Below are 24,946 nucleotides of genomic sequence, written 5' to 3'. Positions count from 1 at the left end.
AAATTCAGAGTGGTGGCCCATATAGATCATATGGCTTTTGTGAGAATCAACCCCAGCAACTCTGGAAGAAACACAATCCCCTTTTAATCAAGCTATTGTGATAGCTATTGTTTAGCAGTGATTCAAATGCAGGCTTTATCCTCCCAGCCAGTCAGAGGATACAGACTTTAAAACACTCTCGGTTCCATACCTGGTAATCCTGGGTGGCCTGGAGATCCAGGGTTACCAAATGCTCCAGGAAAAACACAGGGTAAGGTGATACCTAGAAAAAAGAAATGTAGTGAAGGTGTCTCCCTTTCAGTTTAGTGGATTAGAGTGAGAACATTTAGTGCCCATGTGTGCTCTACAGACTACAAGGCAAGCACTGTGCACTGCATATTCACATCTCCCAAAGTGCAACACCACCTCAGCAAAGGAATGTAGGGTGATCATATCCAATAGTGGAGTTGCTTTAAGAACACATGATAAACTATAGAGGTCTAGGCTGGGTTTGGCACAGGACTGAGAACTAGGTGTTTCTGGTGCCATAAACATTAATGTAGGCCCAATTACACTACTGAATGTACAATGCACGTTGAAAAGTCCCTTCCCCAAATAAATTACAGACTAGGGATCGGTTCATTTTTAAGCCAGTGGGAGCTAGTGGGTGATCAGAGCTTCAGACAACGTATTTATTGGATGCTTAACTATATAAAATACACCTCAAATAAAATATCAATATAGGAGCCAAAACTGGGACATGGATTTGTTTCTGTGAACAATCTTAGCCTTTGCTCGGTTTGTTCTTTCTGCTGAGGCATTCCACAGGTTTAAACCAGAGCTAGCAGTTCCTCTGCAAATTCTGCTTCTTTAGCTGGAGTACTGCATCCAGTTTTGGGCTCCACAATTCAAAAAGGATGTGGAGAAGCTTGAGAGAGTCCAGAGAAGAGCCATGTGCATGATCAGAAGTCAGGAAAACAGACCTTATAATGAGAGGCTGAGAGCTATGGGACTCTTCAGCCTGGAAAAGTACAGGCTCAGGGGTGATCTGATGGCTGCCTATAAGTTTATAAGGGGTGCTGACCAGGATCTGGGGGAAACTTTGTCATCCCTTGGGGCACTCTGGTGAACAAGGCTGAACAGTCATAAACTCCTTCAAGACCATTTCAGGCTGGACATAAGGAAGAACTTCTTTACTGTCCGAGCCCCCAAGGTCTGGAATAACCTTCCACTGGAGGTGGTTCAAGCACCTACTTTGAATGCCTTCAAGAGAAATTTGGATATTTATCTTGGTGAGATCCCATGACCCCTGCTGACTTCCTGCCCCTAGGGCAGGGGGCTGGACTCGATATTCCGAGGTCCCTTCCAGCCCTAATGTCTATGAAGTCTATGAAGTCCATAGGATTCTCCTATTGGCAGTCAGTCAGTCTGAAAAATAACCATGTGGCTCAGCTGTTGATTTATTAGGTAGTAATTGAGAATCAGCAGCTGTAAATCTCATTCCATAGCTTCCATTTCTCATAGATTAAGGCACTCTAAAGTGGTTACATAATGATTAGATCATTATGCTCAATGACTAGTCATCAATGGCTTAAAGTCTAATTGGGAGGAGATATCAAGTGCAGTTCTCCAGGGGCCTGTCCTAGGTCTGGTATTGTTCAACATTTTCATTAATGATTTGGATGATAGGCCTGAGGGCATGCTTGGCAAATCTGTGGATGACACCAAGTTGGGTAGAGTTTCAGGCACTCTGAAGGATAGGACTAGGATCCAGAATGGACTAGGAAAATGGCTCGGAATCAACCAGATGAAATTCAACATGGACAAGTGCAAACAAAGTCCTACTTGGGATGAAATAATTGTATGCAAAAATACAGGATGGGGAATGTGACTGGTCAGGCTTCAGTACTTCAGAGAAGGACCTAGGAGTTAGTAGAACATAAGCTAAATACAAACCAATAGTGTGCTTTAGTTGCAAAAAAACTCCAGCAGTATTATACTGGGTTATATTAATAGCAACGTCACTTGAAAATAAAGGAAGTGATTCTTCTGCTCTATCCAGTAGTGGTGAGGCCTCACCCTCAGAGTACTGTGTACATTTTTGGGCCCCACATTTCAAGAAGGATGTGGACCAACTGGAGAGTCCAGAGGAAAGCAACAAAATTAGAGACAATTTCTGAAGGAAGGCAGAAAGGGCTTGAGTAATTTAGTTTGGGGGAAGAGAAGACAAGGGGCGGATTTGATAAGTCTTCAAATACCTGAAGGACAATTACAGAGAGGATGGAGATGGGCATTTTCTCTGTGGCTGTAAAGAACAAGACTAGGATCAATGGTCTCAAGCTGCAACAGAGGAAAAACTAGGGCAACTTAAATGTCCTAAAACCAATAAAAACAGTAACCTAAAGGATTTTAAAATTGGTTTCATCTGAACTGGGCTTGTTCACCAAAACCCTGTGGAGTGCTATCAAGAGAGTTTGGCAAAGGCCTGGTGAAACAAGCTTATTTCAAGGGAATTCTGGAATCTTGGGTCTCATCCAAACCAGAGGCAGAATACTTCCATGATTTGGGGTTTTTGATTCACATGGTCAGGAAGAGGGGACCCCTCCCCCACAATCACAACTGCTAGCTAACCAGGAGCTCCTGAAGCTGGTGACAGATCATGACTTCAGCATAAAGAACTGAGCAAAACTAATGAGATCTGCTGAACAGGGGGAAGTCAACCTTTGCCAGGTGCTAATACACTTGGGCTTGGGACACTGCTGTGCATGTACATCATGATGCACAACGTCAGGAGGTGTTCTGCTTTGATTCTGGAGGACTAAAAGTCAGTGCTTGGTTCGTTACTTTTACTTTGAAGTGAGGCATTTTTTGATAACAGACTTAACTTGTGACTCCTTTTGCTCTCATGCTGGTGCTGTCTTAAAAAAACAGTCACTGCTCACTCTTTGTGGTAAAACAGCTTACACCAGCCCAATTTTTACTTAAAAGAGGCTGAGAGAGAGGAGAACCTGATTGTTGCACCATAACACTCACTGTGCTGACTGTACCAAGGTATATTTAAACAAGAGATGACTTGGATAAGTTAATTGTTAGACCAAAGAAACTCTTTAAAAACTGTTCCCACTGCTCAAAATCTGGCATTCTGCCTTCCTGAGCCTGATGCCACAAGCTTTGTGAAATAAAGCAAATTAAAATCCATTTCTGACATTGCCTCCAGTCGTGGTTTAATGAGGAATGACATTTTTTGAAAATGAGAGAATCCAATGCAGCATCTGGCACAGAAAGGGCAGGTTAATTAATATGTCTATGAAACGCACATGGCTCTATGGGCCCACTGATGTGAACTTCCAGGAAATTACAGTGCACAGTACATCATTCAATATTTTATGCTACTTGCCTACAGCAGGTAGATAATACAATGGAAATGTTATTTGTTTATTTGTGGTAAGCGAAGGGTGATGGTAATAAATTAATGATAGTGTTTTTACCTAATCCTGGAGTCTAATAGCCTGATCAGATGAGCAGGGTTTAGTGTTTTCTAGTTCCTTAATGCTATATGTTATTACAATGCAGAAAATGGCATCCGAAAGCCAGTGAAACAAATCTATTATGAAACTACATTGGAAGGTCCTTGGGAATTATGATAAGTGATAAATGAGTAATCCAATCACATTTCTGAGCAATTTCATAACATTGCCCACAAACAAGTCAGAAGTTTTTTTATCCACACTCCATGTCCTTACTGGTCTGAAATGTGCATTTATGGCAATTTGTATAATTAAAAAGAGTCAGTGACACTACTCACTTGAGTAGGGATTACTCAGATGTACAAGTAAATGTATATTTTAAAACCAAGGTTGTTTTGCTCTCATCTATTATAACTGCATGTTGTGTAATCTTAAATTCCTTGTTGTTGCCTTTGACCAGCTAACTTCAATAGATCAATGTCTCTTAAAAAACGTTAGTGTCTTCAAAATAAGGCCTTCCAATGTGTGTAGCATAATCAGCAGAATCAGCTGTTATTTCTTCCCATTTCTTTTAATGCTAAACGAAACTTAAAATTAAAGGATCTTTGCAATAGAAGCAAATGATTTCCTAGTGAAGACACATTTTACTTACAGTTTTTTCACACATCTCTGTGAAGGAGTAAATTGAGTTGGCTAATGACTTATTCACACTTTTTCTATATACTCTAACTAAAAATACTCTTCTACAAAAGGCCATTCATTGTTAGCAAGGCTTTGATGAAACACTCATAATATACTGACTTCTGGTACATCTTACATGATCCCCAGTATTCAAGATGCTGTGCATGTCAGTGCATGAAGCATTCTACTTCCAGCTGTTTAAGATATAATCTGGATTTAGCCATTGTAAGAGACATTTTAATAAGCAGAGGCATAATAAGTGCATATAGTTATGGGTTAGCAGAGTTTTTAGCATTTAGCACATAGCATGGGCTGGTGGAAAACTTATTTGGTAAGTTCCAGTGGGATGCCAATATTGGTTGCTATAACTCAGCCTGTTACAACAGCCAAGGGTGACAGTGATGCTATAATAACATGCCATTCAGTATGTCTGTGTCTGTGCAATGATGGGAAGAACAGCAATCTTCCCATTGCTATTCTGGCAACCACTGAGGCCTAGCTCTCACCTCCCTCTGTGTCTAAGACTCCTTTACCAACCTCCTCACCGCAGCAGCAGTCACCTATACCAGTCAAGCAAAGGAGCACATGTTAAACAAAGTCAGAAAACCCACAGAACTGAAAGCATTTTTTTTTACATCTACAGGCCAAACATATTCACAGACATTTCTTGAATGCACGCAATAAACATGCCACATTGGCTTTAGCTCCTGGACTGTAGCTGGAAGAATACTACTTGCGTTCAGTTAAATGTCATTTTTGCAGTTACCTGTGTTTTGGGGAAAAATACATATGCAGTGATATTATGCCTGTGAATATATTAAGTTGTATTACTAATATGGTAAGTATTACCAAAATAGAATGTTAAATATACACAAAGTGGAAAACATATTAAAAAGCAGTAGCAGAAAAAGAAAAGATATTGCTTTGGTTAAAATTATCTTTGAAAAGCCAACATTCAAATATAGAAATAGGGAATATTTCTGTTGCAAGCATTTGCTTGCAAGACCATTCTCCAAACTCTAGCAAAAAGATTACCTGCAATTCCTTTGGAGCTCAGACAACATCCTGTATCTGAACCATGACCTAAGAAGCCCTGGTTTACTGGGCTCTTATCAGGCAATTAAATGCACCTGGCAGTGTGTGGTTACATTTAATGTACCAAAATAAAGAAAGCTTCTTTCCTGGACAATTTAAACTGCACACATTTATATTACTTGATGAATATAGCCAGGATTTAGTTAGTCAAAAGTAAACCCTGTATCTGTTACCTTGAGTATTTCTGTTTACTGTCTCTTTCACATATGTCCCACTCATACACTGAACTCTGTATTATTATATGAAGCTTTTCTCAGTTAAATTAAACAGTGATTTTAAAGACTGATTCAGAAAGCACAGGCTCTACTGAATTAATCTTTACTGACAGTATAGTATCCTGTTCTATTTAAAAGTTCATGTTAACCACACTCCTAATCACCATAGGTTTTCTGCTGGCTTAAAAATGGTTCTTGTACAGCAGTTAAATCTTGTACCTTTATTTACACAAGTTGTCCATACTCCTTAAGCAATCTCATCAGTTTCAGTAGGACTACTTGGGCAAGCAAGAACTGCAGGCTAATGTCTGACAAGCCTACAGACCATGCACAATAAAATTTAAAAACCACCATTCAGTTTATTATTTTACAAATACTGGAATTCAGTTAGGGAGTGAAGTGTTTGCTTGGTTGGTTGATAGAAGACCGAAACTACTAAAAATAAGAATAAGTCCCTGAAAAACCTACCTGGAGGACCCGGAAGACCTGGCTGTCCTGGATATCCATCTATTCCTGGGTCACCTGGAGACCCTCGAATTCCAATAGGACCTGGGAAACCAATGCCAGGAGGACCACTCTCCCCATGACGGCCTTTGGGACCAGGTAATCCTGGCAGACCTTTTTCACCTGGAAAACCTAGGCCGTCATCACCCTACACATAGAAAAGACAGGGACAGCTGAAAACAAAATACTATATAGAATGACTGAGCCTTGCCATCATTTCAAAATGTGTGTCAGAATTTGGTTGGTTATTTTGTGCTGTTCTAAGTAACTGCATTTGACCTTGTGGTACTAAGAAGGAAGGCGTCAGTCTAAATGTTTAGCAGCAAGTTTCAAGGGCATTCCAGAAAGTGCATGGAGATCTTGTAAATTCAACACTTGTTGCCATTTCAAACTGCAGGACAATTATTACTACATAAAACACTGAGCAATGCATTATGTTTGCCCCAGGACTAGTAGTATCCATTTGGAAATTTGTTTGCTTATTAATCCCTTTCTAACTAAAGAAATCATCAACGTTTTTGTTTTAATATTTTATTTAATTATGAAGGCAGCATCTTTTGTTTTTAACAATGACAAAATACAGAACAAAAGTAGAACCTGTCCCTTTAAAATTGCAAGACACTCAGACTCTCAGACAGAGTTTATTTCATGGCAGAGTAATTGGAGCCATGCACAGCAGCTATTATTAATCCTGAAGATGACAGAAATTCCTGGGAGGATGGCAGCCTTTAGAATGGCTTTTCTTTAACAAAGTGTTCTGATTAACATGTATAGCTGCATGCAAGTACACATAAATCATCCAAATGGGTACTTCGAATTCCAGCCCATATCTGACTCCTGCTTTGTAACCTTCATCTCCCTGGCTTCACTTTGTCTGTTGTGGGAGCAGTGGCTGGAAGGTTTTCAGAGAAAGTAAGAATTCTTTAGAAACTCATACAGCGTATGCACCTTGCAGTTCAGCATTGAGTTAGAGGCTATGTGGGAAAACATAATTGTAATTGTAAGTGGTAGCATAGGCAAGCCCTAGGTAGCTGGCCTAACAAAGCATATGGTCTGGTTCCCAGAAACTCCAGGAGGAACAAAATCAGGCCCAAAATATTAATAAACGTATTTCCATTCCCTCTCTATACTACTATCAATAATATCTTAGTTCCTACGTGTAACTGCTATGGTAGTACAGACAAGTCCCTTATGGAGTGCATAGAATTCTTCATCTGTTCCCTTGTAAAGGCAACCAGGAGTGGTCAGGTGTTGGGAGTGCTTTACCTAAACTTACCACTGGAATTTGTATGCTGCTTTACTCAGCCCAAACTCTTCACTCTCAGACCAAAAGGGTTAGAACAGGCGCTGCTTCTGATACACACCAAACCCAGGGCTTGTGAGCTATGCTTTCCTTTCCAGACAAACAAGCAATTACTTGGTGCTATCACTTCTCCCTCATTAGGAAGACATCAAAGGGAGTCTTTCTATACCGTATCAGTACATGAATATAGTGAAAAGTTTTAGCTCCCTGGTGACATGTGACAGGGTGTGTCATGACTAACAATTCACCTTCTTTCCTGTCATTCCTTCTCCTCCACATTATACTTTTGAAGCACTCTTCATTCTTGCCACATAAATATGAACTTACTGGAGGTCCTGGTCGACCTGGCAAGCCTGGGAGACCATCTTGGCCTGGAGTTCCTGGGATACCAGAAGGTCCTCTAAGTCCTATCACACCAGGATCCCCCCGGATGCCACCATCTGTTGTAAAATATGGCTCCCCTTTTTCTCCCTTGGGACCTGGAGGACCTGGTTGTCCAGATGAAGCCTGTAGGCAGAAGGATTAAAAACAGGCACATGAACTTACACAGAGAAGTATTCATTGTATAGTAGCACTGTAGTATTATTGTTCCTGTGACAGTTGAGGGAATATTCAGGAAAAGTTTTGCGTGGTAATATCTTTCACTGGACCACCTACATAATTGGGAAAGATCTTGGACAAACTTTTGGGTACAAAATGTCCTCCACGTAGTCTTTTCCAAACCAGAGAAATGGCATTTGTGTTTCAAGAACTTGTCCTACATCTCTCCCAACCACATATATGGTCCGTTAAAAATACCACCAAAAAGGTCTTGCTTTATGCTGTATACAAAAGTCAGGGTTGGTGGGGAATCATGGGAGGGCACACAGTGACTTGTAACTGGAAGCAGTCTACCAAGTCTCTTCTCCCCTTAAATATTATATTAAATATGAATTAAAAGAATTCCAGGAAATTTGTGAATGATTCAATAAAGTTCCTGTAGCTTTATGTACAACCTGTCCAGAGCTCATCCAGGGTTGTCTTCCTGGCAGTGTTTGGGGCTATATGCACTGTGCCTTCAGCAGCTGAATAAGAAGTTCACAGAATCCCTCCTTTATATTGGTGAAATCTTTGCAGCTTTAGCATCTTCCCACAAATCAAACTGTTTCTTGCTTTTTTACCCAGGCAAGCAGGAAAAATTATTTTCAGTAATTATCCTAGTTTCACCTTAGTCAATGGCAGCAAGTAGGACACGAACAAACCTTTTTCCCTCCCCTTGAATTGTTGGAGACTAGCGAAACCCTGACTTACCACTGGGCCTCGTGGCCCTGGGACACCCACTGTGCCTGAATCTCCTCTGGAGCCCTTTGGTCCAGGTCTGCCAGGACTTCCTGGTAAACCTGGAAGGCCTGTTTCACCTCTGGGGCCAGGTATGTTTACTCCTCCATCACAAGCACAATCACCCGGTTCTCCTGGAAAACAAAGAAGGGAATCCCCAAACCCAGTACTGTGTATAAAGGTCTCATTTTGCATTGAGATGATCTAAGAAAATTCCTAAACTGAACAATGGAAAGAGGTCTTTAGGTCTTGACTGCTTGGACCTTCCTCCATTACCTTCCACAGGTCAATGGTGACAAGTGGTAAGGCAGCAGAGAACCAGGTCTAATTCTACTCAGATTAATATTCCATGTTAACACTGCAGTGTCCACGTGCTTTCCAGTAGCGCCCTGAGCAAAGTAATTAACATATGTTACATGGTGTCCATTTTCTTCTAGAGCAGGATGCATGTTTTGAATTTTTTAATATATATGATAGAGAAGGTAAGCCAAGTGTTCTCATCTACAGCATTGCAGTTCTCTTAAACAGATATCTTTTAATTTTACTAGAATTAAAGCCGAGTCTGAACCAATGTCACAGATCCAAACAATCTCACTACTTTGATGAAATGTGCATCCAGGTCTTAACTTCATTGTTAGCCCTTTGCTCTAGCCTTTAGCACAGGCTAAAACCAAAACATAAGTGCTCAAAATACATAGGAAAGTTGAATGATAATATATATGACCACCATATTAGGATCTAAATTACAAGAAGGCAGCTTGGGATCTAAGAAATATTAAATGTAAGGCATGCCAACTTGAAAGACTCTAAAACATGGAGCCCTTGGAGCTAATTATGATGATGCATTTCTGCTTGTCAGCTTAAATGGGGATGTAGCAAAACATGACTTCTCTGGCACTGTCAGTCTCTGCACACTCCCAGGTTATCAGTGCAGTAGGTTTCTTTATCTGGCATTAACAACTGTGAACAGAATTGCTTTGTTTTTTTCAGATATCCCCTATAGCAGGGGCAGGCAATTATTTCAGGTGGAGGGCCACTTAATGAGTTTTGGTGAGCTGTCGAGGACCTCATCGGTAGTCCCACCCCTTGACAGTTACCTACCCCCTGGTTGCCATATTTGGGACTGGAATTCCCGTCCCCGTAACCCCTGAGCTTTGCCACCAGAAGTCCCTCCCCTTCCCCCTGGAAATATTCCTTAAGGGAAAGGAACCAGAAAAAACCCAAATCATACATTAGAAGTCAAACACCTACTATAACATACTTTAATTTTACTACAAAAATATTTGTCACGATTTGCATTTCCATACTGTATATAGAGGTGATTGCATAATAACTCAAAAATAAAGTCTTACTTTTATATATTGTATGTGGGGTGTGTGTGTGTATGGTGAGGTATGAGGGGGGTGTATGGTGCAGTGTGGGAGGGTGTGTATATGGGAGCTTGTGAGGGGTGTGGCTGTGTGTGGGGGTGCAATAGAGTATGTTGGGGGGTATGTATATGGGGATTGTGGGGGCGGGTGTTGGGTGTGAGGGAGGATGAGGGGATGTGGGGACACCCACACACTTCCACCCATGGTGTGCAGCCCCTGCTGCCAGCAGCACCAGCCGGCAGAGGCGCTTGGGGTGCTCGTGCTTGGTGCAGGTGCTGGCACCCAGCAGTGTGCAGCTCCGGCCAGTGCTGCACATGGGGGAGAGGAGTGCAGCCTGCCCGGCCCACCTCTATCGCAGGGGCTCTGTATGGTGCACATGCAGTTTCTGCATTCTCACAGCACCAGGGGAAGCTGCTTCCCACACCCCTTGCTACGCAGGTCCCAGGACTCGGTGGGGAAGCAGGGACCGGGGCTCCCCTCCACTTCTGGTGGAGTCCTAGGGCCTGCACGGCAAGGGGCAGGGAAGGCAGCCGGCTCCAGCACAGGCCTTCCCCACTGCTGGCGAGTGTGGGAGCTGCATGCGTCCCCCATGGAGCCCATGGTATAGAGGCAGGCCAGGCAGGTTGCACTCTTTGCCCCTGCATGCAGCACTGGCTGAAGCCACGCGCCGCTGTGTGTGAGTGCCTGTGCTGAGCATGAGTGCTCTGAACACCCTCCCTCATGCTGGTGCTGCTAGCAGCAGGGACTGCACACCATGAGGGGGGAAAATGAGTGTGGGGGGGTCCCCACCCTGCCCACCCAAGTTCCACACTCCTGCTGCCCCCCAGGCCACAAGCTCCACACTGTTGCTGGCCCCATGATCCCTGCCCCCGCTGCTTCTCTACCTGCTGCACGGTGCGAGCGGGACACAAAGGAAGCTAATCAGGTGCCCCAGGGACTGCAGCAATGGCGGCAGCAGCCCAGCCCAGAAGCTGTGTGCTGGTCTGGCTGGGCTCTTCTACCCACAAGGATGGGAGTGAGGCACAATAGAGTATGTTGGTAAGGGTGTGTATATGTGGGCGCCTCGCTCCCACCCTTGTGGACAGAAGGATTGGGTGGGGTACAATTAGTTGGTGGGTGCCACTGGTCACATGCAAGTGCCTGGCAGGCCAGTTTGCAATCTGAAGAGCTAAAAACTCATTGTGCCAAACTAAAGAAACACCCCCCCAAAAATTCCCTCTTTTCTGAAGAAAGCTGCGACTTATAGTTACTCCCACCTCCCTGCTCAAGGTAGTTAGTACTAATAGATTATTTTATTTCTTGGCCAGAAGCAGAAGCAAGCAGGCCTGCAAAAAGGACTACAAATGATGAGAAACATGAAAAGTTAATTTCACCTTTGTATCCCCTTTGACCTGTAGTTCCAGGTGGCCCCCGCTGTCCAGGTACTCCTGGTTTTCCAGGCTCTCCCTCCAGTATCATGTCTGGTAGCTGTCCAGGGCCTGTGCATGGAAAGAAACTTAGCAAAGCCACAGACAGCTTAAATTTCAATCATTAGCTTATTACAACACCTATTGTAAGGAAACGACATGGGGCTAGACTGAGACCTGATGTGACTGGATACAACTACAGCAATACAAGTTGTGCGAAGAACAGTTTGGCCTGCTACCATGAGTTATAATACTCAGTCATGTTTTTGCTTTGTTCTGTAGGGTCCCAAAGACCACCAGAAGAATACAATAATACAGAGGTGCTCAGCCAAGTGGATGGGATGGGGCTGTGGGCAGGCAAGGAATGGTAGCCGGGGACAGGACGGGTGGGCAGGGTAGGAATCAGGGCTGGGGATGGGACTGGGATCTGCTGTCAGCACATCCCTGTGATGGGCAATGGTTCCACAGTGGGGAGCGGATTGCAGTGCTGCCCCAGCCCCCAGCCCTGTTACTGCCCCACCTACCCATCCTTCTCCTGGATGCTGCAGCCCCATCCCATCTGCCCAACCATGCACCCTGCTTGCACAGGTCCTGGCTGGTGACAGCATGGGGCCAGGGCCCAGGGTAAAGCTATGATCTGCACCCTGCAAGTCCCTGCCTGCGGAACTAGTACCTGTTGCAGGGGTGTGCAGGGAATCTACTGCAGCTCTGCCCTGGGCCATCACCCCATACTGCCACCACCCAGCAATCCTGATCTCAGCCCTGGTCCCCCATTCCACTCCCAGATGCCACTCCCTGCCCATCTGTGGCCCCATCTCATCCACCCAGTCGAGCATGAGGCTGAGCTATTTACGGAGTTTTGATGAGCTATTGCAGGTTGGAATGGGAGGTGCTGACCTAGCCCACAACAGCTCACCAAAACTCCCTAAGTATCCCTCTGGCCCAAATAAAGGCCCAACCCTAGGTTAGAAGTTTAACTGAGGACTTCAGAGTTTGGTTGCAATGCCCTAATTGTGCTGCAGAGTTCCTGGGTGATCTTGGGCATTTTAATTATTTCCTGTGTGCCTCAGCTCACCATCTGCAATGTAGGGTAAAAGCACGTCCTATCTCGCAGAGGTATTTTGAAGATCAATACATTACGGATTGGAAAGGGCTCCCATGCTACATATAAGTACTCAAGATAGTAGAACATTACTCAGTGATGTTAAAAATAAAACAGACTATAAATTATTTTATTTGTTTAAACATTAACATAGATAAAAGCAGATCTAACAAGTTCACATACGTAGTACGCCAGGCAATCCTGGAGGTCCTGGTGGACCTGGAAGGCCATCACTCCCTGGTGTGCCTGGTAATCCAAATGTTACTTTGCCTGGGACCCCTGGTTCACCCTTCAGTCCTGAAGTACCTGGAATCCCCATGGGGCCAGCTGAATCTAGACAACATAAACATAGCTGGTCAACTCTGCAGCAGCTGCAAATGGGTCCAGATGTTTTTGCATCACACACAGATTATTACTGTGCATGGAGCTGCTATTGTCTTCACACAGAAAATATGGTAAATGCATAAGGAAAAATCTATTAGCAGCTGCTATCACTGGGCCTCACTTTTGCCATTATACAAAGCAGCTGCTTTGACCAGTAAAGCAATACATTAGTGCAAGTCCTTTTGGTCAGTGAGCATAAACTCATGCTAGATCCTGCAAATGTCAAATACAATAAGAATAAACTGTTGTTAGAGTTACTGAGTAAAAAATGCCTTACAAATAAGTCAAATGACAAATTTAGATTTTTTCCCCTATTTGAAAATTGTGAGCAAAATAATTTGACTAATAATTCTTAGTCTGCAGATCATTTCTAGACAAGTGCTTTACATATGGAATTGGAGCCGAGTTGATTACTTTCCACAAAGCAAATGGGCTGACTAATGTTTCTGTTCCCTGATTCATTCATCCCATCTTTTACCTCCGGGTTCCCAGTGTTCATTCACAAATCAACTTTCAAGAATATTCTAGTAGTCACTTAAAATTATCTGCTTCTGTAAACACTTCTGCCAGTCAACTCATTCAGTAGAGAGTTTGCAGAAAGCAAACATTAAGAGGCCCTGAACACAGCTGGAGATCTGTTGTAACGACTGTGGGTTTGATCCTGTTCTGATTGCAGTCAACATCACTTACTTCTTATGGCACTTAATCAGGCCCCACATGCCTCACATGGCAGGGTGAAAGTTACCCTAATAATGGAATGACATGTGCAGCTTCTCTGTTGGATTGTATACTATTAAACAGTTTTTGAACAGTAGATTTTCCCCCAAACAAGGTTACACTATAGAGCTGCTGTAGCTCTATTGGCAGAGAGATGCTGGTAGAGTTACATAACATATGGTGACCAGAGGAGTTTTTCTGTCAGCATTGCTGAACCACCTCATTCAGACCACACAACCTAAGCCATTGTTTTCCAACCTTTTCCAGCCCAAGGCACACTTACATAAATAAAACACTTCTGTGGCACACTTGTTAAGGCATTCCCCATCCTTATACCTATTGTAGCTCATTGCATTAGCAAAATTCCATGGCACACCTGTTCATTTCTGATGGCACACTTTTGCGCTGTGGCACACTGGTTGGGAAACACTGACCTAAGTCAACAAAAGTCCTCTTCAGTTGACCTAGCTGTGTCCACACCAGGGGTTTGCCAGCATAATAATGGCTTGTCACACCCTACAGGCAACATAGCTCTGTCAGAAAACTTTGTCCTGTAGACCTGGCCAGTATTTCTAGCTATTGCACTTGTCCTCATACACCATCAAGATTAGGCAAACTGCGTTGCAATGCCTGAAATGGAGTTGCTAGTACCTCCATTAGTAAGCATATCATCTTCTGTCCAGTTCCATACCCAAGGAATGACAACTATAGATAGGGGAATGAAGAGCATTCCCCAGTGATAGCTGGAGCTTTACCTGGATCAAAGGGTGTAACTCCTGCAGCACCAGGAAGGCCTGGTAAGCCACTAATTCCTTTATCTCCTTGAGGGCCTGGGATTCCTGGAGTTCCAGGATCTCCAGGGAAACCTATTGCACAAACAGAAAAAGAATTACAGGAAGTCAGAAACAGTCATTGGGTCCACTCCTCAGTCTCCCACACCAGTCACTGTAGAACCCTGACTAATAGATCTATTTGCACAAAATACCATCACCTGTGGACATTTCTTACTGCCCCCAGCAGGTTATTGTGACCGATAAGACACACCTGTGTAATTGCTGGCCTATGTGGCTGCAGGTGCTGCTCTTATTTATACTGCTGGAATTACTAAGTGTTTCCCTTAATAACATCCTGCTACAGTGAGTGAGCAAGAACAATAAAGAAGCATCCATTTATTTATTTATTTGCAAGTGAGACAAGGACCACATTTCTGTTAATAGCAGTACTATGCTGAAATGAGCCCCAAGGATGGCCAATATTATCTCAGGCTTCAAAAGGTGACAAATGTAGTCACTCCCCACCTAAGCAGTCTGCTTGCATTCTTACACCCAAGCAGTGTGCTTGTATTCTCATAACATTGCATTATGTTAGGAATGGAGACTTATGGCAAACTCCAAAGTTATTCACAGAACTCCTGTCCCAACATCAACAACAGCCAAGTGAATGGGTTAGAACAGGGGTGAATCTGACTCAAGGCTCAATGCAGAAAAGAAGATCAAAGAAAAGCATATTAAGGGGAAAGAATACAAAGCCGAGTGCCAGCAGCAGAGTGAAGCATTAAAATTGTATTTCAAATCAGAATCTAACAGATGTACCTGAGATGACAACACCTTCACCATCGAGATAGATGGGTGGACCTGGAGGACCAGGATCACCTAATTCACCCTGTAAAATTAAACGTGTTGGTTTACAGTTCCTTACAGTCCTGGAGGCAGGGATCAAAGAGTGCCTGGCACTATGCCAGAATCTGCTCCCAAACAAAACCCGTCCATTTCTGTTCAGGGGAGCACAAACAAATAATACTACACGTAAAATTACAAGATGAGCCATATAAGAAAATTATAATATCCCAAGGTTCACCAGTCAGCACTCAGCACACTAAAAGAGCTGAAGACCTGGCATTAAGGAAAACATCAGCATGATACAGAAGAAAGGGAAGAGATTTGACAGAGTGATGACATTTATTTAAGCATTCTGTTGAAACAACAGTGGTTTAAATTTTCCATATGATAAGGTACCTTCATTCCTTCTGCTCCATCAAGCCCAGGAAAGCCTGGGATCCCTGGATGACCCTGGAAAATAAATATATATGAACATATAAATAAAACATTTATCTATAAAAACAAACAGTAGGGGAGGGACCTGGGAGGCTAGGGTTAGACCTCTTCAATGCCTCGATTTGAATTTTCTGACCCAATCTCTTGCCCAATAGGTCTGGCTCACAAGAAGAAAACATTAGCATCCTTGGCCTCTCAACTCCCTCTTAATTAGCAACAAACTAGGTTCCAAAATGAATCCACTCTCGTCCTCTGAAAGAATGGCTACTGCAATGGGGTGAGAAGCAAAGATGGGACAAGCAGGGCAATATCTGGGGTGGGACCATCAGGAAAATATGCTCCTGATGTAATGTAATCTCCAGATGGGGAACTTCCTATTGCCACTGTAAACTTCCTATTGGCTCTGTAGATGTAACCTCCAGATGGGGAAAACTAGGAGTAACAGTCACAAACTCCTGGAAGACCATTTCAGGCTCAACACTAGGAAAAACTACTTCACAACTACGGTATCCAGACTGTGGAATAAGCTCCCTCCACAGGTGGTACAATCATCTACCCTGGAAATCTTCAAGAGGAGACTGGACGGGCACCTTGCTGGGGTCACCTGACCCCAGTTGTCTTTCCTGCCTAGTGCAGGGGGCTGGATCCAATGATCTTCGGAGGTCCCTTCCAGCTTTACAATCTATGAATCTATTCTCTCTCTCCTGTGTCACAGTTCTCTCCCAAGCCAGCCGTGCTAAACCATTCACATTTATGCTGATGGTTCCAACTCACTGACTTCCAGTAGCATCTTGTAATATACCATATGGTTCAGAAGACTCTGCCACTGTACCCCAAAACTTCCTTTTCTGGCCTTGTAATTTACTGCCCTGTGCATAAATGCGGAACTGCCCTCTATGAAAGGGAACATCAAAGCCAGTCAACAGTGGGGTATAACCCCTGTTGCATCTACAGGTCAGGGAATTCTTAAGGAGAACTCTGTTAGAGCAGAAGAGCTTGTAACCCTACTAGTGACCCTGAAATTTTGAGTAAGTGTGGACTCTACACACCTCATGAGCAGCACTGGCTGAAACCCTGTTGCCAGGGTTTTCCAGTCATTTATTTTAAAATACTCTCATCTATAGCATCGGCAAAAATGCAGCTATCGCATAACAGCGAGCATCCAGCCTACGAATGCAGGGAACATGCCAGCATCTCAGGATATTTAACACCCAATGAAAAATCCCACTAACATGGATGTTCTAGGACTCTATGCACTGGCACATCTGTGAGTACAAAGGATTTTCACATCCTTACAGCTACTTAAGGCACTGATCATTTTCACCTAGAATACTATATATGAGATGACCCTAAAGGTAAGAGAGTTGATGATAGTGGGAAGGCATGCATAATTTCAAATCTCTGTGGAGGCAACTGTTTGAGCCAGCAATGGAGGAAATGATGCAAGTGTCTTTCATTAGTGTTTAGATGCTCTTTTGAACAACTTGCATTGCCACTATTCCTTGCGAGGCCACATTCTTCTATCAGAGATGGGGAATATTAGAGAGAGCCAATAGGAAGTTAAGGAGCATGGAAAGGAAGAGAAAATAGGAGCAAATTCCAGGGATTTTAAGTGACATCCCCAGAAGTTAAAATACTTCCCAAATTACCTTTCTCCCTGGAATTCCATCAGATCCATCCAAAGATGAAAAGCCCTAAAATTGTAAAAATAGGTATTATTATTATTAATCCAATTACATTCAACACCATAAGGAGCAATCTCTGTAATCTACTACGGATTTCACTTCATAGTAGACAAAGGACAAATAATCCACTCCCAAACTGGCTGCCCACATGGGGCAAGAGGCACTTGCATGCCCAATCTCAAACCCCTTTGAGGCGGGACAAGAGGCACATGCAGGAATGAAAAAATGTTTCCCACGCTGCAAACTTGCAGCATGAGGAGAAAATTAGACCCCTGGATATCCAGGGGCCAAAAGAAACCAATCCGCAGAACAGCACGGAGCAAGGCACGGTCCCAAACCAAGGCTCAGTAGCCAAAAGCTGCAGTCAATTTGGCAGCAGCTGTGAGATGGTTAAAATTGTAGCTTAGGCTGAGCAGCAAGGGTCAGGATTCAGTCATGTGGTCAGTATCCCCTTCAGTCAGGTTTCAGCCATGACTCTAGAAAAATCTTTTTTCTCCTCATTCTGCTCTTACAAAAAAAGATGCATTGGATGCATGCAGTATGTGAAAAACACAGCATTTTCATGAACAGGGATTTAAGGGTGTTGTAATGTTACCTACCCTGCTGCCAGGCAAACCAGGGACACCCTTTTCTCCTTTCTCTCCAACACCTCCAATACCCTGAGGGAGGGAGAAAAAAACCCATCATCACATCAGTAATTCACAGGTCTATCTAGAGGCAAATATAGCGCAGCCCCCAGAGAGACTGAATACAAGCATGTGCTTTAATGCAAACAGACGTTAATCTCAAGAGATAAGGGCAGTGCTCCGAGTACGTGGTGCATGTTCTAGTCCCAGGATTTCTGTGAAAGCAGTTATCATTAGCAACCATTAGCATGTGTGCCATGCTAAATGTTGCCCCTGGCAGACTCCTTTCAGAATCCCCATTGCCATTAACAAAGGGATGGAAATCTTATTTTTTGAATGTAAAAATAATCTGATTTAAACTTGGCAACTAACAGTTCAGTGGAGGACTCAAATGAGGACCTTTTTACCTTGTTAATATGGAAAAATGAACCCAAACTCACATTTCTACCCTTAACATTTAAAAACTGCTTCGCCTTCAGATTTGTTTCCAGTAAACCCTGAGAGTCAAATCTGAGACGTGTCAGTGCTTAAGCACTTTGGGCACCTATACACATGCAGTGGGGCTGCTCTGATGCGCTATAATTATGTTGGAGCAGACTCGATTAATCCTCTCACAGGTTAAATTAGTCTGCTGGAGTGTGGTAATTACCGTGCTCCAGCAGACTCCAGTGCAACGCGTATCAGCATCCCCATGCTGAAAAATGGCGATGGGGGTGTTTTTCGACAATTAAATTAAAGTGAACTCTCCCAACTCCTGGAGCACGTCTATAGATGCCCTTTGCAGTCACTGGCAACAAGTAGGAAGTGCACGCAGGTGCACGTGCACCCCCTGAGTTTGGCCATGCACCCCCGGGAAGCGCCAGCCACGAAACCAGAAGTGCCAGCGGAAATGCACTTCTGGTTTCGCCGCTGGCTCGGCAATTGGCCACTGGGGGACGCTCTTACCCCTGCCCCCCACTGGCAATCTGGTGCCCCCCCAGACATGGGAGGCACCAGTCACCCATGTCTGCAGTGCTTCGAACTTGCAAAAACTATGCCTGGGCTTAATATTGCACACAAGAAGAGGCCCATCAGTTTCTGTGAGACTATTCCTGGTGCATAAAGCTAAGCATATGCCTAATGGAACAGGTCCCAAAAGCCTAATAAATTCAGAGTGTTTAAAACAAAACTGCTTCAAATTCAGATTTTTCTTTGCATACTGTTCTGCTGAGCAAATGTGTAGGCCAAAGCAACTGGTAAACAATTTATCTTGTGGTTAAGAAACATCACGTATTTTTGATCCTTTCAATTTAATGAAAGATACTGTGTTTACATAAGTTTAAGGCTGTGGAAAATAACCTCCCAACAGAAAGGGGAAAGCTGCTGTGATTCTTAACTTATGCCAGGGGGCTGTTACATATCACCAGATTAGCGTGCATCAACTCTGAACACTTATTTGAAAGCTCAGCCTGCATGAGACCTGAGAAGTTAAATAAGAAACAAAATGTTTAAAATAGAATTAGAGGGAAACTAATACGATTTTTGTTTATGGAACTCAAATAGTAAAGTCAAGAAATACTGCCATCTCGTGGCTATGGGCGTTTACAAAAGTTATCAATCATGCTGTAAGTTTAAGCGCTTTTTTAAAGCGCTTTAAAAAAGCACTTAAAGTTACAGCATCAAAAGTAAACAGATGTTTGTTGTTTGATGCTGGGGGCTCTGAGCTTCTACGCACTGGCTGAAGCCAGGAGACAGGGACCACTATAACCTGCTCTGGAAGCCTGGCAGCCAAGCCAGCTGGTGTCTCTGGGCTTGCTCCACTTCTCTCCTGGAGACACCAGCTGCTGGCCAGGTTGCCAGGGATTTTCCTGCATGTAGGGAGTGAGGGGGGTTGTTGTCTCAAGGGGTGGACTCCCCTGAGCAGTGCCAACGGGCACCAGGAACCCTCTCTCTGGGGGTGGAAATGATAGCCAGGGTCACCCTATGGCCACACTCTGATGCCTTCCCTGGCTGTACAGGGAGAAAACTCTCTACCTCCTCCCTCTGGCAAACCAGGGGCATGACAGGTAACTCTCCTACGGGACTGCATACAAGTTCCTAAGGCCAGGAGTATGCAATTATTTCAGCTGGAGGGCTGCTTAATGAGTTTTGGTGAGCTGATGAGGGTGGCAAGGGTAGCCCTGCCTCTTGACAGGTGCCCTACCCTTTGGTCACCATCTTGCATGAATGACTGATGCCTCCCGAGACTCAGGGGGGCATCATGGCAACAAGCGGGGACTGCATGCAGCCAGTGGGGTGAAGCCCTGCACAATGGACCCAGCTGCCATCCCCGCTCCCTACTGCCACGTGCAGCTGCTGGCACTCTGCCGGAAGTAGGCGCTGTGGGCCAGATGAAATTGCCTGGCAGGCTGGATCTGGCCCGCAGGCTGTATTTTGCCTGCCCCGGCCTAAGGCGCTCTAATTTAGAGTGCTTTCATTTATTACCTGATTGAACAAAGGTTACTTTTTAACAGGATTGGTCATTTAAAAAATCCTCTGCAGCCATGCATGTGTGTTATAACATGGCTGTAGAGCAGTTTCAGGGACCAGATCGCATGAAAATCTGCACTCTATGTGAAGTGAATTAATTTATCTACAGAAACTGGAGAAACTGCAGATCAAGCAACAAAATGAAAACAGGCTTTGCAATAGTCATAGCGGAGCAGCGCCATTATCTCATTACTATCAGAGGAGGAGTAGCTAGACAAATTTCCACTCTGGGGACAAATCCTGAAAGATTTTGGGTCAGATTTACAAGCATGTTGGTGTTTAAAGATGCAGATAAGAACCAAGCAGGATATTCAAAAGCACTAAAGTGCTTAAACTCCCAGTGGAATTCATTAAGACTTTCTTTTTTTCCCCAGATGTTCAACCTTACCGGCAGGCCAGGCAGTCCTATAATCCCAGGGAATCCTTTTGGGCCTGGCTCACCCTGCCAAGAATGAAATAAAGTGAGAGTCATAAGAGGGGATGACAGTGAAAAAAGAACCTTGCCCCAATCCTTGAAAGCAATTTTCAATTTTTTTGCACCTTTTACAATTATCCAACACCCCAGCTCCTGTGAAATGTTGTAACATCCATGCCACACCTGGAAGGCCAATTAAAAGCTGATGGCCAGTACCACAAAATGCTCTCTCATTTATGGCTGAAGACAATAACAGAACCAGGCCTAAAACCAGCCTATGCAAGGATCAAATCTTGCAGCCCTAAAACAACACGCAGGATGGCAGGCTGAGTAAAGATGATCTCATTAACCCCTGATATTTTGAATCTGTAGAAATACTGGACTACGAAATATGTAAGTCCATAAGTGCCTGGGATAACACAAGCAAGCACATCTGAATATTTCTAACAAATCTGCATCATAGCAAAACCAAAAGATACTTCACTCTTCTTTCCTTATTTTCCTAAAGTATTTGGATTTCCACTTGGGTTAACTTGGTTTCACAGTTCACAGATCCAGCAGAAATAAGCTGTAGCTCTTAACTTTGAATGTTTGACTAACACTTTGAATCTTGGGTATGACTAACTTAATGTTCCACCTTCTGGGAAACTTAGTACACGTTGTATTGCAGTGAGGCATCAAGTGCAATTTAAATACTTGAGCAAAAACATTTATCCGTCAGGTTTCTATCTTCTTCCTTTTACCAGGCAACTTGGCTCAATTAATCATTTACAGACCTGCAAAACCATACATCAGTTTGCCTTCCCTGCCTATAGAACTGCCATTAAAAAAAAAGAGGAGGAAAGGACTGAGAAAGAGTCACCAAATTTAATTTTCACACCAGATTTGTAACCTATCATTTACAATTATGAACACTCTCAGAAGAGAAAGGCCTGTGGCTGTCTTTCCCTTTCCCAAGGAAAAAAAAAGACCTTAAATTGTATGTTACCAACAATATGTTTCCCAGCTCACAGCAAATAAAGCCAATTAGTAAAGAAAATGCTACAACTATTGCTTACACTAGACCACTCAAGTCTTAAGGAATATCTCCCTTCACTTCAATAGAAACTGGATCAGACCAAATGTTTAGAAAACAGACAGCTGGTCGTTTTGAGGCAGAGGTACTTCGTTTCCATAGAGAATTATATGCAAGTTGAAGAATCTTTCCTCATTGAGATCCAGAGCTTGCTGGAGACTAAGGGGAGTGGGAAAAGCTGTGCAACCCGAAGAGAAATGTTCCTCTTTTGGAAGCTCCTTTAATTTCACCTTCCAAGCATAGCTGCAGGGGATATTTAATTTTTATCCCCTCCCCAACAAAAAAACCAAACAATCCACATGGCTCAGTTTGCATGCGTCATTGTGAACCAGTCCACTCAGGACTTTATCAGCTCAAGGCTTATCCATCTGCCTCACTCAGCATTAACAGAAAAGGAAAGGAGGGAATTCTGAGTTGTTTCTAGCTTGGCTGTATTTACAAACCTGATCCCCTTGTTTGCCTTTAGGAAATCCCATGAACTCCAGGATGCCAGTGGATGGTGGGGGACCTGGAGGGCCCGGCAGTCCTACATCTCCCTGTTGGCAAATAGGAAGGTAATAATACAAGTGAAACATCTTAGATCTACTGTAAGTGGCCCATGAGTCACAGAAATCCATTCAAATCACCACCTTCATATGCAACACAAAATACTTTAAACCAGAAGACTGCTGTAGGAATTCAGCCATGAAAACTAATAAGGACTGAAAATTAACACAAACAATGCAGTGCATTAAACCAGTTGGATTGTAAGGGAAGGGGGAGAAGAAGAAGCACAGAAAGAAAAATGGGCCAGTTACCAGGCCAAGGAAAAGTATTCCACTAAGGCCTTGAAGCCAAATACAAAACAGAGCAACATAAATGGGAGAAAGGCAAGAGCCAAGTAGAAAGGCTGATGTGTAATTGACACAAAATAGCAAGAAATAGACAATGTGAGAAGACATTTTTGGAAAGACAGGAAATGTCCAGTCTTAAAATAACCTCTTATATTTCTTGACAACTGAACAGTTTGTGTGGGATCTTCAAAAGTACTTGGCAAAGACTTCAACAGGGGCAGAAGTTGGACAACACTGAGAACTTTTCAAAAGTCCCAGGGACAGCAGAGACAGCTATTGAAATGAGAGTTTCTTTTCCTTTCTCCACCCACACAAATCCTCCCATAACCTCAACTAGAGCTGTATTTGGGTTATGAGGAATAACAAATGGGCAAAATCCTCATGAAGTGACTTATCTTGCACTGTTACATAGGAAGAAAATAGTAATACCTAAACAACTTCTGGAGGCCAGATGCGAGAGTTCAGGTACAAAACACCTCTAGCATGCTCATGTAGTGTTAGGGGATTTTATTTATTAGCTTTCTCTAACAGTGAATCAGTTCCACTTACCTTTTCTCCTTTCTCCCCCTGGAAACCTAATCCCATGTTACCCTGAGGAAAAAGGAATGGCCAATTTATTAAAAAAATAACAACGATAGCAGCAGCATCCCCACCACATGGGATAAAAATTCAGCAAAAGCTTTGGCATGCGACTTCAATGGCACTTGGTCACATGGCTTCCATTACATTTTGTTAAATCCTAGCCCAATGTTTTTTGTTCAAAGATCTAAAAAAAAAAATTTAAATGGATGAAGGGAAGATACTTACTTTTGGTCCTGGTAGCCCCAGCAGACCCCGTGGACCCTACATGTGAACAAGATTTTCATTTTTAACCTGAGTTTAGAGGCAAACAACATAACAAAGCCTGGGTTTTTAACACAACACCCAGTGCTGCTCAAGTAAGCCCTCTGCCATTTTGATAAGTTAAAATTAAAAATGTGATGAGAACCAAGGCCCAAGATTTTAATCTTTTCATAAAAATGAAATAAAAATGTTTTAGGGTTAGTGAATTTTCATGCAAGTAAAACTGAAACCTTCTTGCAGTTTTATGAATGAACCACTGTCACAGGATTTTCTTTGATAACTTAGGCCCTGAATCCACAAACATGTCTATATTCCATTTTATTACCAAGAACAGGAGCCACTCTAAATAGTAATGTACACAAGACATGAAAGTGTTTGCAGAAAGTCTTAACACTCAGTTCTGTTATCACTGGTAACAACTGCATTGACCACTATTCCACACAGCACTGCTTCCCTTAAACATGGAATTCCAAAGTATTTTCAGTGTACAAATACCTGTAACTCCTTTGCAATCCCTTTTATACCGAAATTCATTTTTTTCTTTACAGTGGATCCAAAAGACCCAAACATTATGCATAACATCATGCTGACTAGTTTATACTTACCTGACCAAACCTTCACAATGATCCCAATATCAGATTTCACATAAGAGTCTGCCCTTGCATAGGTTCACCAAAAAAGGGAATTTGAAAATTTGACACCATTCTTGTTTCTAATAGATTTTCCAAGGCCGTGGCTTTCAGAGCTCTGAAGTTTTTGTAGCCAAATCACCATTTTGGCAAAGGTTTTCAAAATAAACTATTTTAGGGGCATAAACACAGGCAATTGTGTAAAACAACCTGTGCTTTGCACAGTTTTATTGGCAACGCTAAATGCCATGGTTAAGGCCTCCTTACCTGCAAGCCTGGCAATCCTATAGATCCTGCAGAACCTGCTGGGCCTGGCAAACCTTTTGGACCCTACAAAAGAAGTTTCAGGGAGTATATTAAAAAACATAACACTTCATCTCCTAAATCCTGCTTATCCAGTTGTGGCCATTATGATTGGCATACCCCCAAGTAATTATAGACACAAGAAAATAATTCAAGGCTAGGTGCTACTTATTAACCAAAGAAACCACCCCACCCCTCCCCAACCTCTTCCCCCAAGTCTGTGCATTTTTTTTGTCAGCCTCTGAGCTCCATCATACAGGGTTGTCAGTACCTTAGGCAAGATGATGAGTATCCTTAAAAGGGCACTGAACCACTACTCTGTACAATCCCTTCCAAAAATGTTAGGGGCATGTGACATAGTATCACATTTAAAAAATTCCTTTAACATCAAGTTTGTATAAAGACTTGTTTGTATAAAACATAAATTCAAAGGCA

General features: G+C 43.1%; 1 protein-coding gene across 4 annotated transcripts in view; it reads right to left on the bottom strand.

The window, feature by feature from the left end:
- COL4A6 (collagen type IV alpha 6 chain) overlaps window positions 1–24,946 on the bottom strand; it is a 186,752-nt gene that overhangs the window by 25,665 nt on the left and 136,141 nt on the right. For 3 of the 4 annotated variants that reach the window (XM_019487795.2, XM_006262670.4, XM_059732820.1), the window contains 17 exons: window positions 24,476–24,538; window positions 23,544–23,579; window positions 23,286–23,327; window positions 22,347–22,439; window positions 20,802–20,855; window positions 17,879–17,938; window positions 17,244–17,288; window positions 15,556–15,609; window positions 15,133–15,202; window positions 14,296–14,406; window positions 12,623–12,772; window positions 11,305–11,409; window positions 8,535–8,695; window positions 7,572–7,751; window positions 5,906–6,089; window positions 4,634–4,687; window positions 191–262 (listed from right to left, as the gene is read on the bottom strand). In XM_019487795.2, coding sequence (XP_019343340.1) covers window positions 191–262; window positions 4,634–4,687; window positions 5,906–6,089; window positions 7,572–7,751; window positions 8,535–8,695; window positions 11,305–11,409; window positions 12,623–12,772; window positions 14,296–14,406; window positions 15,133–15,202; window positions 15,556–15,609; window positions 17,244–17,288; window positions 17,879–17,938; window positions 20,802–20,855; window positions 22,347–22,439; window positions 23,286–23,327; window positions 23,544–23,579; window positions 24,476–24,538 — 1,534 coding nt within the window. The remainder of the gene's footprint in view (window positions 1–190; window positions 263–4,633; window positions 4,688–5,905; window positions 6,090–7,571; window positions 7,752–8,534; window positions 8,696–11,304; window positions 11,410–12,622; window positions 12,773–14,295; window positions 14,407–15,132; window positions 15,203–15,555; window positions 15,610–17,243; window positions 17,289–17,878; window positions 17,939–20,801; window positions 20,856–22,346; window positions 22,440–23,285; window positions 23,328–23,543; window positions 23,580–24,475; window positions 24,539–24,946) is intronic. The other variant, XM_019487794.2, reaches the window with a different exon arrangement.

This window comes from Alligator mississippiensis, chromosome 8 (assembly GCF_030867095.1).
Source record: "Alligator mississippiensis isolate rAllMis1 chromosome 8, rAllMis1, whole genome shotgun sequence".
Lineage (NCBI taxonomy): Eukaryota > Metazoa > Chordata > Crocodylia > Alligatoridae > Alligator > Alligator mississippiensis.
This window is presented reverse-complemented; position numbering and strand designations above follow the sequence as displayed.